At 35.4% G+C, this 15,000-nt stretch overlaps 1 protein-coding gene across 1 annotated transcript in view; it reads right to left on the bottom strand.

The window, feature by feature from the left end:
* rdgA (retinal degeneration A) overlaps positions 1-15,000 on the bottom strand; it is a 390,177-nt gene that overhangs the window by 180,245 nt on the left and 194,932 nt on the right. The window contains 2 exon segments of the mRNA XM_068377671.1: positions 13,420-13,493; positions 13,496-13,622. Of these exon segments, the coding sequence (XP_068233772.1) occupies positions 13,420-13,493; positions 13,496-13,622 (201 nt within the window).

Below are 15,000 nucleotides of genomic sequence, written 5' to 3' on the forward strand. Positions count from 1 at the left end.
CATGCCCAAACCACCTCCATCTACCCCTCATATATATATATATATATACATATATATATATATATATATACTGTATATATATGGATATCAAATATACAGGAAAATTCTGTAATGACAACAAAATTTCCATTAACAAATTTAACCCAAAGGAGGAAAATATGTACATAAAAATTCAGCATAAAAAAAAAACTTGAAAAATTATATTCTACTTGAAAACCAAATGTGTTTGATTCCAGACTTTATTTAATAATCTCTATTCAAGGATTCCTCATTAACCAGCCAGCGTCAACCATAAAAAAACCAGAACAAAAACCGGGAAACGGAAGTAATTTTGTACACGAAAGGAACCAGTACAAATACCATACAAATATAGGGATTCCATAACCACACTGACACGAGAGCAAATAAGCTGGGTTAACACTTCTATACTCCAGGCTACGTAGGAAACACGTCTCGTTCCAACGAGCATTATCAAGAGCACCATACAGCTAATAACCACTACAGAGCCCTTCAGGCATATTATTAGACTCGACACAAGACTTCGTCTTGAGATCAGACTTGCATAGGGGGATGTTGACTTGAAATTGTTCGCTTGTTAAAAGATTAATCTTGGGTATAGACATCGTAAGTCCTAATTGCTAACCGCAAACAGGAACACACACACACGCACACACACTCACACAAACACAACACACACACACACACACATATATATATATATATATATATAAACCTCAGACATCAATAAGGACATGTTGAGGCCTTTGTCCAGCAGTAGAATAGAAAAAGCTGAATTTGTTGTTTTATATATATATATATATATATATAAACCTCAGACATCAATAAGGACATGTCTGAGACCTTTGTCCTCCAGTGGACTAGAAAAGGATGCATTTGTTGTTGTTTATGTATGTATTCTATATATGTCAATATATATATATATATATATATATGTATATATATATAAAATTTATATATATGATTTATATATATATATATATGATTTATATATATATATATATATTACACACACACACACATATATACATATATATATATATATATATATCATACAGTATATACAGCCACTAATCCGAGACTCTAGTCCACTTTAGCCCCCAGGGATGTTAATATCAGATTAATCTCAGCAAGCTGCTGATGCGTTTGTGGTCTCGTAATTGAACTTGGTGTGTTTCTGGTGCCCCGTAGTATGAAACATATCTGGCATAATTCAGTAACGAAATATTGGATATCCAAGCAATATTAAAAATGTAAATGCGTCTATATGTATATTTTTTTTACATTGGGTAGCGTTTACTAATGTAATATAAACGTTTTTATGTATCGAAGTTATAGAGAAAGGCCAGCAAATATGATCTATATTATAATATATTATATAATGTTATATATATATATATATATATATGTATATATATACATACATAAATATATATATATATATATCATTGCACAAACACACACACACATATATATATATATATATACACACGTTATATATATATAATATATATACATTATATATATATACAATTATATATATATATATATATGTATATATATATATATATATATATCATTACACACATATACATATATATATACATAAATTATATATATATATATATATATACACATAAATAAACAGTAAACCAAACGTAAACGGTCGGAAACATGACATAAGAGCAAACTGACTAAATGGGACCATGGAGGACCAGGCAATGGCTGCTGATGACTTAGCAGATAGACCTACAGGCTCCCCCAAACCCCACATCCTTAGCTCACAAGGATGGTGAGATTGCAGCTACTGAAGGTACTAACGTGTTCTTATTCTGTGTTTTCTATAATGATTAAAACATCCGCAAACATCAGCTCTCACATTTCTTTGTTGTTCCCTAAATCAGATGTCAAAGTGTCTATCTTGTTAGTACAGTGGTTCTTCGCTCATCAAACATCATCCTCACTACCCTTACCAATTTCTCCGGTATTCCTCTTTCTAAAACACCCTACTTCTCTCTTCTAAAACACCGTACTCCTCTCTTCTAAAACACTGAACTCGTCTCTGTCTAAACACCGTACTGCTCCTAAAACACCGTACTTCTGTCTTTTTAAAACACCGTACTTCTCTTTTCTAAAACACCGTATTGCTCTCTTTTTAAACACCGTACTTCTCTCTTTCTAAAACACCGTACTCCTCTCTTTCTAATACACCGTATTGGTCTCTTTTTAAAACACTATACTTCTCTCTTCTAAAACACCGTGCTCCTCTCTTTCTAAAACACCGTACTTCTCTCTTCTAAAACACCGTGCTCCTCTCTTTCTAAAACACCGTACTACTCTCTTCTAAAACACCGTACTCATCTCTTTCTAATACACCGAATTGCTCTCTTTCCAAAACACCGTACTCCTCACTTTCTAAAACACTAAGAGACTAATCTTCTGGTACCAAATCATCCATCTTTTCAAGATCATGAAAAAAAAGAAAAAAAAATGTAAACTTTACCCTTTCTTTCGAGATGAGATACTTATCGTGGACTCTTACTAGAAAGATAAGTATCACTGTGTTCTTTCTTTCATTAGCCAAACTTCTGCTCTTGTTTATCTATCAACTCTCACAACCTTCCTTCTACTGTTCTTTCTAGTATATTGAATACACGCTCCTGGCTAGTACAGTAGTAACGTGTTCGCCTAGCATTCGCATGGTAGCAGATCGATCCCAGCCCAGGACCGTTATTTTAAGCTGTTTACTGGGAGAGGCCACTGCTGTGCTTAGGCACCACAATGGGGGGGGGGGGGTTGAGCTTGCCCGGCTGACGTTCTGGCGAGTATTTATTTTGATGAAACTGAAACAAGACACCTTTAAACTTTTAAATCTTTATAAAGCATTATTCCTCTGTAGTTCCAACAGTTTAAAACGTATCCTTTAGTTTTTTTTATTTAATCATCCAACTATCTTTCCGCTCCTCTGGCGTTTCCTCTACACTGCAGATCTATTCCAACAGTGTTTGCATCCACCCTTTGCCAAGATTTCCCAAGGCCTTAATCTTTTCTAATGTTACCCCAGACTTTCCTGCAGTTTTATTTACTTTCCTTTCTTTAAAGCATTCTCTACTTCACGCTCTCTAGTGTTTGCTATCGGCCCTTCTTTGGGATGAACATTTTCCAGTTCTTCACACTCATTTTCAGTGTTTCATAGTTCTTAAAAATAGTTTTTTCTTCTGTTCTTTATTTCTTCTTCCCAATCATCATCATCATTTCCTATGCCTATTGACGCAAAAGGTCTCGGTTTGATTTCGCCAGTGGTCTCTATCTTGAGCTTTTAATTTAATACTTCTCCACATATCATCTCGCACTCAACGCTTCATAGTTATCAGCCATGTGGGCCTGGGTCTTCCAACTCTTCTACTTCCATTTTCATCGTTAAGAATTGTTACCTGTCTTTTTTGCTTTTGTATTTCAGTAGCTTATCTTTTCTACCTCCGGTATTATTATTATTATTATTATTATTATTATTATTATTATTATTATTACAAGCTAAGCTAAAACCCTAGTTGGAAGAGCAGGATGATATAAGCCCAGGGGCCCAACAGAGAAAAATAGCCCAGTGAGTAAATGAAATAAGAAAATAAATAAACGATATAAGAAGTAATGAAAATTGAAATAAAATACTTTAAAACATTACAACATTAAAACATATTTAATTTATAAACTATAAAAGGACTTATGCAAGCCATCACCTCTTACTACCCTCTCCTAATTCATCCATTTGCAATTGCTACCACTTTGTTTGTTCTCGTATATATGAAAAATTTATTTCAATATTATTATTATTAAACTTCCCTTGTAGTTTTTCCATATTTCCTTTCCTTAGTGGGCTATTTTCCTTGCTGGAGCCCTTGGGCTTGTAGTATCTTGTTTTTTCCAACTAGGGTTTTAGCTTAGCAAGTAACAATAATAATAATAATAATAATAATAATAATAATAATAATAATAATAATATCAATAATAATAATAATGTTAATTTGCCCCGTCTACATTTTTCTTTTGTTTAGCAGTTATTGTCTTCTTCACACCCTCTTCTGGTTAAATTCTTCAACAGCACAATATTTCTTTTTCCTGTTACTGCCTACCACTTGTCCTCCCACACATTTCAGGGTTGTGGTGGCCGATGTGGTAACGTCCCCGACTGGTGAACGCCACCGGGATTCGAGTCACACTCAAACTCGTTCATTCCCTCGGTCGGTGCAACCCCACCATCCTTGTGAGCTAAGGATGGGGGGGGGGGGGTGGCGTTTAGGGGAGCCTATAGGTCTATCTGCTGAGTCATCAGTAGCCCTTTCCTGGCCCTTCTTGGTCCTAGCTTGGGTGGAGAGAGGGCAAGGGCGCTGATCATATGTATATATGGTCAGTCTGTTGGGCATTGTCCTGCTTGATAGGGCAATGTCCCTGTTCCTTGCCTGTGCCATTCATGAGCGGCCTTTAAACACCTGTGGTGCCTCTAGTACCACAACCTCTTCCATGACATTCCATATCTCTTCAGACGTTTCTGACATTCCATTAACATATATCTTTTATCTAGCTTTTTCCATTTTACTTCTGCACTCTTTCGCCTTCTCCCTCTTCATCTTCCAACTTTTGATCTTTCTATTCCTCTTTGGGGCTTTTTATTTCATTATTGCTTTCGACCTAAAACCTGCCACTACCAGTATATGTTTGGGCTACAGCGAATTCAAAAGTAGAATGAAAAATACTTGTAATGTAAATAAAATACGATTTAAAACTTATGCTCGAAAAGTATTCACGAGTCGATGTTTTTTATTTAAAAATATATTTAGATGAATAGTAAAAGCTGCAATTGTGAATACAGTATATGTTAAGGAAAAAATGATTCGTGTAAATATAATATTATTATGATGTCTATATATTTTAAAATGTAATTCCTAACAAAAGAAAAATAAATCATTTGGAATACTCTTAAACCCCGTTTTGGTTTTCTTGTCTTTTCTTCCTAAACAACACATGGTCACCTTGTCAGTTTGTGTTTCACATATAAATGTTACCTGATGACTTTTGCTTTTCTAATAACGTATATTTCAGACTGCCAGAATCATACCTTCTGCTAATCTACATAGCTTTCCACCTTCCTTATTTCTTCTTTCGAAACCTCTTCCTTCTTGTATTTCTTCAAAGTCATCAGAAAAACTCACAAACATGGGTATTTAGAAAACACTAAAGTTCACTTCTTAGAAAATCTTTATAAATTCCTCTAATATCCAGGAATTCCTCCTCCGATTCACTAAACACTTTTTGGGGAATGCATATCAAAATAATATGCCTTATAATCTAATATTTCTAAAGGATTTAAATGACACTCATGAATGGCAGAGACAAGGGACAGTGACATTGCTCTAGCTAACAAGACAATGTCCTAGAGAATGTCCATTTATATATATAATCAGCGCCCAAGATCCCTCTCTACCCAAGCTAGGACCAGGGAGGGCCAGGCAATGGCTGCTGATGACTCACCAGGTGGACATCATTCTAAAATTTTCAAAGGTTTTAAATACTACTTATGAATGGCAAAAGCAAAGGACAGTGACATTGCCCTAGCTACCAAGACAATGCCCTACAGATTGTCCATATATACATATAATCTCCACCTAAGCCAGGACCCAGGACGGCCAGGCAATGACTGCTGATGACTCAGCAGGTAGGCATGTAGGCCACCTCAAAACCCCCATCCTTAGCTCTCAAGGATGGTGAGATTAAAGGCACTAAAGAAACTATCGAGTTTGAGCGGGACTCGAACCTTAGTGTAGAGAGCGCCAGGTAGGGACGCTTCCAATAGGCCATTACAACCCAAATCTTAAGCCCTCGAGTGTGTCACCAATACGTTGTGTCATTCGCCTGCAAATCTGGGTAGAGAATAATCGTCACCCAATTTCTCCTTTTACCTTCCCCAGGTTTGCAAACTTCATATCCTTCCCCTAGATTTCTTGTACTTTCTACCTTCCATTTAGTGTCCTATATACAAAGAATAATAATTTTCCTTCTCTGCAGCACGACACCCAACAACTCTCTTCCCTTTCCCGTGAGGCTACGAAAATTCCAATTTCCAATCCTTTCTCCTCAATAACTTCTTTACCCAAAGGCGTGACTTCAGCAATACCCTTTGAACATTTCTTACTGCTGTCAGGGGGATACTGCAAAGCGTATTACCCTTGCATCCACATTTTGCAGTACTGCTAAAAAGAAGGTTCCAAACTGCAGAAATTAAATCAACCTAAAAATACGTATCAATCAACTATTCAAAATAAGGAAATAAAATGTGTGTGAGAGAGAGAGAGAGAGAGAGAGAGAGAGAGAGAGAGATGGGGATACATATTGCTCAATTCATAAGGATATAACAGGCAGGAGAGAGAGAGAGAGAGAGAGAGAGAGAGAGGTGGGGAAATGTATTGTTAAATTCATAAGGATATAACAAGCGAGAGAGAGAGAGAGGGAGAGAGAGAGAGAGAGAGAGAGAATACATTGCTAAATTTATAAGGATATACCCAGCTAGATACAGAGAGAGAGAGAGAGAGAGAGAGAGAGAGAGAGAGAAATAATTAGGAATATAATAGTAAATTCCTAAGGATATAACATGGTAAAATCATTAACTTCACAAACATCGGTTCAATTTACATGAACGTCTTTATAACCATACATAAAAAGCATGGCAATTTGAAACTCTCAACACTACAGAATTAGGTTCTCCCTCCAACAACAATATACTGAGACTGTAAAGCCATATTTATTTTCCCCACTTTATAGCCAACGCATAATAAGCATATATCAGACACTGAAAAATTGTGTATGAACAAAAACGTAATAATTTATGATAAATAACAATTTAATGATAAAATGGTGTTGATGTTTACGTTCATGCGGGTAAAGTAAACAAATGTTATCTTTATAATTCTTAAAGGCGATCTAATGTGAATAATTTTGATGCTGGAACAAAAGTTTATTCCATTCTGATACATTGGCTGAAATTTTCCGAGAGAGAGAGAGAGAGAGAGAGAGAAGAGAGAGAGAGAGAGAGAGAGAAAGAGAGAGAGATTTATAAATTTGAATTTGTAAATTTGAAAGTATTTCAAATTAACATGCTGAACTACTTGAGAGAGAGAGAGAGAGAGAGAGAGAGAGAGAGAGAGATTAATTTATAAATTTGAAAGTATTTCAAATTAACATGCTGAACTACTTGAGAGAGAGAGAGAGAGAGAGAGAGAGAGAGAGATTATTTTTGGTAACATAAGCGATTTCCCATAATTCATTTCTAGTTTTAGTTAGATCACGATACAAATCATCTTTTAATTTCATCGATAATGATCAATATTTTTACTCTACGGTACCAATTATACTAAAAAAAAATGTAATGAGGTGTATTTGCACCGACTCGCAGCGGTGCCCTTTTAGCTTGGAAAAGTTTCCTGCTATCTGAATTGGTTAGAATTATCTTGTCCAACCAATCAGCGAGCAGGAAACTTCTCCGAGCAAAAAGGGCGCCCCTGCGAGTCGGTGCAAATCTGCCTCACTAAAAAGAATTAACTTTAGTAGGGCAAGTTTATGAAATATTTTACTGCTTTTTTTTTGTAATACAATTTAATAATACTACCATATAAAAATTGAGATTAAGAGTAAAATTAAAAAAAATTAATTGTTTAACCTCTTGTAAAATTTAGCAATTTCAAATTGAAAATTTAAAGAGAGATGAGGAGCTTGAAGAAAAAATTTTTTTTTTTTTAAATACAATTAAATAAAGCTACCATAAAAAAAAATTACGATTAAGAGTAAAATCTTATTAATTAATTATTAACATTTATAAATTGAAAAAAAAAATCTTAAATGATAATAAAAATAAGGAATATTTTCAACTTAATATTTGAAAAAAAGAGACGAAGAGCTTCAAGAAAAATTGCTAAGAGCTTAAAAGCTTTGCATAGAAGATCACAAAAGAATTACCATTGAGGGAGTGGATATGAAAAACCTTTTAGTGCGGCCTCTATCCTAGGCCATTGTAAATATCATGATGGAGAGACTTCAAGATACGCCTTGAAAATCCTCAAATCATTGTTATATTTCGACTCCGTTGGCTGAGATCAAAGAAAAAACTCCCGAAAATTATCGGCTTTTCTTTTTTTTTTACTTGAAAAGTTTTATCTTTATTTTTTTGGGAGGAAGGGATCGCTAAGAAGCCCAAATAAGCGAGAGAGAGAGAGAGAGAGAGAGAGAGAGAGAGAGAGAAATGGCTAACTAACCCAGAATCACAAGAACTCTATGCCTGTGAGAGAGAGAGAGAGAGAGAGAGAGAATCTTTAACTAACCCAGAATCACAAGAAATCTGTGTGTGTGAGAGAGAGAGAGAGAGAGAGAGAGAGAGAGAATGGCTAACTAACCCAAAATCACAAGAACTCTGTGCGTGAGAGAGAGAGAGAGAGAGAGAGAGAGAGAGAATCCCTAACTAACCCAGAATCACAATAAATCTTTGTGAGAGAGAGAGAGAGAGAGAGAGAGAGAGAGAGAGAGATACAGGAAAAATTAGTTCCAAAGAAGTATCAACTTCAGAAGTTCCTCAATGGACCACGGAAAGATTTGAAGACGGCCCTCCCTCACTCCCTCCCTCCTGACGGAGGAGAAGAGAGACGAGAGAAACAAGTTTGTGGAGTGCAAGGGCCACATCAGTCAAAACTTGGAACCTATCGGGTTCCTGAGGGTAACAAAGCCGTCATGTTGTATGTTTTTAGAATCACTGCTTTTATTATTATTATTATTATTATTATTATTATTATTATTATTATTATTATTATTATTATTATTATTATTATTATTATTATTCTTTTTTTTTTTGTAAATTTTATTCGTAGTTCAAAAATGTTTTATTTAATTAACTGAAAGTATACCAGTGAGATGTTTCCAATTCGAAGAGCAGTATTATTATTATTATTATTATTATTTGCTAAGCTGCATCCTAGCTGGAAAAGGAGGATGCTATAAGCCCAAGGGCTCCTACAAGGAACATAGCCTCGTGAGGAGAGGGAAAAAGGAAAAATAAAATATTTTAAGAACAATAATAGCATTAAAATACAAATCTATATAACTATAAAAACATTAACAAAACAAGAGGAAGAAGAATAAGATAAATTAGTGTGCCCGAGTGTACACTCAAGCAAGAGATCAGTCTTATAGCACTCACCGCCTATATACATGACTTTATCTCACTTTATTCGCACTCCCCAACATAAATTAGTTCATTAAACTTTTAACTGGGCTCCACAAGACACTAGAATAGTTGGAAGTCCCAGGCCTACATGGCTCAGGACTTTGAAGGGCGAAGTGGGAGTTGACGAGTGGAGAAGTATTGATTTAAAAGCTCAAGATAGAGACAAGAGTTCTTACGATTATGTAATCAGGGTTGAGATGGCCTGTTGGTAACGTCCTTGCCTGGTGATTGCCAGACTGGGGTTAAAGTCCCGCTCAAACTCGTTAGTTCTCTTTGGTCGCTATAACATCACCATCCTTGTGAGCTAAGATTGGGGGGTTTTGGGGGAGCCTTTAGGTCTATCTGCTGAATTAATACCAACCATGGACTGGCCCTCCCTGGTCCCAGCTTGGATTGAGAGGGGGCTTGGGGACTGATCATATGTATATATGGTCAGTCTCTAGGCCGCATTGTCCTGCTTGATAGGGCAATGTCCCTTGCCTCTACCATTCACGAGCGGCCTTTAAACCTTTAATCAGTTCAAAGTAAGAGACCGTATCCTGCACAGAGTTGTAAAATCTATCACAACCTTTCCCTTTCAAGTTTTGTTATATCTTAGCAATCTGTGTTTGCCACCGGTTATATAAGCTCATGAAAACTTATTCGAGTAACGAGAACTTTGGGTGTGAAGGAAATGCCCCTACAAATTTCCTTGAAGTCACTAGCAGCAGGGTGACGGATTGGGTTCAAGGCGATAGACAAGATGTCTTTTTTCGGCTTTTACTCGTGATGCCTGGCGGATGATCTTATTGGAATTATTATGAACCGGCAAGGGTCACTTGTGTTGATAGGCACTGCGCATCACAAGGAACTGGCTATCCTTTGATGAATTTAGCCAATGAATCCCCTATGGATTTAGTCGATCTATAGATACGTCTGGCGAAATCTAACCGAGGTCCTTTGCCCTGGCGTAGGAGGGGATGATGATGATGATGATGATGAATAGACACAGATTCAAAGAAGGGCTTGCCCCCCCCCCCCAAAGCGCTTAAAGCAAGCTATCTAGGAATAAGACAGCTAGAGCCCCTTATACCTTTAGAGTAAACACAGATGTGATGTACACACATCTTTATTCTTAATTCAAAAAAAGGAAAAAACAGAAAAAAAGATGAAAACGAGAGGGAAACAGTTACGTAATGATGTTACATAAGAACAATTGTTCTAGGTTTAGTAAGGCAGTATAAATAATCTTGGAGAACGCTTTACTGTATTTCCAACTACCTTAAACAAAAGTAATGAAGCTTTTACTTTTAATTTATTTTTGTTTTACTAAAGGACATAGACCAAAATAATGATTTACAAACAAGAGCTTTGACCTCATTTTTCTTTAAACTGAGAGAGAGAGAGAGAGAGAGAGAGAGAGAGAGAGACTTGCTAACTCAGAATCACAAAAACCAGCTCATGAGAGAGAGAGAGGAGAGAGAGAGAGAGAGAGAGAGAGAGTTTACAAAAACTTTCTGACTGTTATTACTGACAAAAATTGCTTTGCATCTTTAAACTAAATAATTTCAATATTAACATGAACTCAACTACGATAATCCTTCACTGTTAAAAAAACTCCGGTCGACCTATTGCTCGACCTTGACCTTTCACCTAGGACTTTCGAAAACTGAATTACTTCCACGTCTGAACAATTAATCCCTGAGAGATTCACTACTCTATGAGAAAAATTATGGCCAGGAAGTTGTTCACACCAAAACGACCTGTTGCTCGACCTTGACCCTTGACCCTTGACCTAGGAATTTCAAAATTTGAATCACTTCAACGTCTTAACCTAACAATTAATCCCTGAAAGTTTCACTACTCTATGAGTAAAATTGTGGTGAGGATTTTCTTCACAAACAAACAAACAGACAAATAGAAAACATAACCTCCACCAACTTCGTTGGCGGAGGTAATTTTAAATTTTGGGCTAGGTGACTTTTGACTCCATGAAAGATTAGTATTATGTTCTTATTACCCAAAAAAATTTAATAACTTTTTTCTTAGACTTAATTTACTTACAAATCTGTACATCTTTGTGTAATCCTGTTAAAGGACAGACAGACATACCGAAGTAGAAACATAACCTCATTGTCAGAGGTAATCATGGGATTAATAATTATATTTATACGAGCAGCAAAACTAACAATAAAACTCTCAAAGCGTGAATATGACCGTAACAACATCAAACAATACTGCTATTTTTGAGCCGATTGTTTCAAAACAACAAGCACCCCTCTGTCTCTTTCAAAATACCCAATAATATATAGCCTACCTCTCTAACATTGTCTGTTTCTCGAACATGAAAATTCCTGTTGCCTTGAGGTTTTGTATATAAAGGAGAGTGTTCTTTAATAAAGTTACTCAGTTGATTGCATCCCGCCTTTGAGTTATAACCTTCTCTCGGCCGTCACAGTAATGTCACTGTCCCTTGCTTCTGCCCTTCATGAGTGGCATTTTAAACAATTCATAGTTAATTTTTTCAAGATTATTATCTAAACAAATCTTCAACTTATGGACCCATCCTCTGACCTAATGGCATTCGGCATTAAATTTGGCGGTTTCGTAAAAATTACGCTAAAATTAGTTCTCACCATTTTTTTTTTGTACAGCTAAGGGACCCTAATAGCACATGGACCCATCCATTGACTTAATAGCACAGGGCAAAAGATTCCTTCGTGATAAAGGGGACTCGCTTGCAAATTTGTCGATTTCGAAAAATTACGCTAAAATTAGTTCTTACCATTTTCGTACAGCTAAGATTCTCTAGATTCTTTCGCGATTAAGGAGAGGTCGCTTGTAAATATGGCGATTTCGTGAAAATTACGTTAAAATTAGTTCTCGCTAAAATTAGTTCTCACCATTTCCATACAGCTAAGATTCTCAGCTTATTGCCAGACGAAAGTAGAAAGGAATCTAATTGTTTTAATTACCATATTGAAAAGCAATTACTTTCAACCAACGATAATTTACCAATGCATGAAAAGAGAAAACTACTTGGAAAGAAATACATACAATCAAATACACACACATACAGAGAGAGAGAGAGAGAGAGAGAGAGAGAGAGAGAGAGAGAGAGAGAGAGAGAGAGAGAGAGAGAGAGAGAGAGAGAGAGAGATTATATAGTTCGAGTGATTTTTTTCAGGTTACACGGGGGAAGAGTACAATCCCGAATTAGTAGAAAATTGAGAGAGAGAGAGAGAGAGAGAGAGAGAGAGAGAGAGAGAGAGAGAGAGAGAGAGAGAGAGAGAGAGAGAGAGAGAGAGAATAATGATAATAATAATGATGATGATAATAATAATAATAATAATAACTATTATCATTACTATTATCATCATCATTATTATTATTATTATTATTATTATTATTATTATCATTATTATTATTTTTACAAGATAGGCTATAACCCTAGTTGGAAAAGCAAGAAGCTATAAACTAAAGGACTCCAACAGGGAAAATCAGCCCAGAGAACAAAAGGAAAGAAGGAAATAAACTAAAGGAGAAGAATTAACCCTAGTTGGAAAAGCAAGATGCTATAAGCCCAAGGACTCCAACATGGAAAAATAGCCCAGTGAGAAAAAGGAAAGAAGGTAATAAGCTACAGGAGAAGAATAAAACAATGAAAATAAAATATTTGAAGAACAGGAACAACATTAAATTAAATAAGAATGGAAAAAATTGTTACCTCAAAAGATATTGTATAAGAATACGATTGTGTCTTGCAATTAAGAGATTTGAATAGAGAAAGCAGAAATATGGGACTTAAAATTAATATGAGTAAAACTAAGATAATGTTCAATGAAAATGCAGAGATAATAATAATAATAGTAATAATAATAATAATAATAATAATAGTAATAATAATAATAATAGTTATAATAATAATATTAATAATAATAATAATAATAATGAAAAAATAATAATAATAACAACAATAATAATAATAATAATAACCGTAAATATCACCCCCAAAAAGAGATTGCATATGAGACTAAAAATTAATATGAGTAAAACTAAGATAATGTTCAATGAAAATGCAGAGAGATAATAACAATAATAATACCCCAAAAAGAGATTGAATAAGACTCCAATTGTCTCTTGCAAATCTTTCAACATACCTTGCCACACTGCTTGCATTTTCCTTTCTGGTTACGGCGATGCACCCAGTGATGGTGGGTGGCCGTCTGTTCCTGTATTGCCGAGGGCCCACATCACGGAAGGTGGGTTTGCAAGGGAACTTCACACGCTCTACGAGGGATGCTATGCAGCCCGTGTGAGCTATGATCTTACAAGCAGAGCATTTCATACGAGGTCCAGATTTCTGAAAGGGAAAGGAAAAGAAATATTATTAGGTTGCACTGTTAAAAAAACCGTAATTTTAATCGGAAATTCTCCGCCAAAAAGAAAAACAAGGGAAAAAGAAATATTATTACGTTGCACTCTTAAAAAAAAACCGTAATTTTAATCGGAAATTCTCCGTCAAACAGAAAAACAAGAGAATGAAATATTATTAGGTTGCACTGTTAAAATATCCGTAATTTTAATCGGACATTCTCCGTCAAAAATATACTGTTCTCAGCCGTATTTCAGTAAAATACAGGTGACCGTAATTTTACCTTACTTTGTTATAGGTAAAGATATCTTATTAGGTTGACCCGTTAAAAAACCCGTAATTTTAATCGGAAATTCTCCGTCAAAAATATACTGTTCTAAGCCGCATTTCAGTAAAATACAGGTGACCGTAATTTTACCTTGCTCTGTTATTGTCTTTTACGGGTTGGTGACCGTAATATCACTCCTTTACGTCAATATATCCGTTTTTAAAAAGGTAAAAATATTGGAATAAATGTTGCCAGACATATACCGTTTTTTTAATGTGGAAGAGATATTACTACATGAGAAAATATGTAAAATTAAACAATTAAAAGTAAATGAAAATACAACCAAGTCTAGATTTCTGAAAGAAAAGGAAAGAAATATTATCAGGTTGGAAGAGATATTACCAAAAAGGAAAATAATATGGACAATTAAACAATTATATATCTCTCTTGCGCACTAATAATAAAAAAAAACTTTAAGCTTGCCATTGCATGTTTTACAATGTTAAAATGTTATGCCCTTGTTGCCCTAAAACGTTTGCATATAAGCTCGTTATCTTGTTTGAAAAAATCCTAACAGAAGCCTCATCCTTTAGGTTCTCCATGCACTATCTTATAATCATTATTATCATCGTTTCCTAAGCCTATTGACGCAAAGGGCCTCGGTTAGATTTCGCCAGTCGTCTTTATCTTGAGCTTTTAATTCAATACTTCTCAATTCATCATCTCCTACTTCGTGCTTGATAGTCTAAGCCATGTAGGCCTGGGTCTTCTAATTCTTCTAGAGCCTTGTGGAGCCCAGTTAAACGTTTGGTGAACTAATCTCTCTTGGGGAGTGCGAAGAGCATGCCCAAACCATCTGCATCTACCCCTCATCCTTATCTCATCCACATATGGTACTCGAGTAATCTCTCTTATAGTTTCATTTCTAATCCTGTCCTGCCATTTAACTTCCAATATCCTTCTAAGGGCTTTGTTCTCAAATCTACTAAAACTATTGGAATTGTTTCATTGTCATACCATGACTCATGTCCATAGAGTAACAACGATTCATTGTCATACCATGACTCATGTCCATAGAGTAACAACGATTCATTGTCA

The sequence above is a fragment of the Palaemon carinicauda genome, chromosome 8 (genome assembly GCF_036898095.1).
Source record: "Palaemon carinicauda isolate YSFRI2023 chromosome 8, ASM3689809v2, whole genome shotgun sequence".
Lineage (NCBI taxonomy): Eukaryota > Metazoa > Arthropoda > Malacostraca > Decapoda > Palaemonidae > Palaemon > Palaemon carinicauda.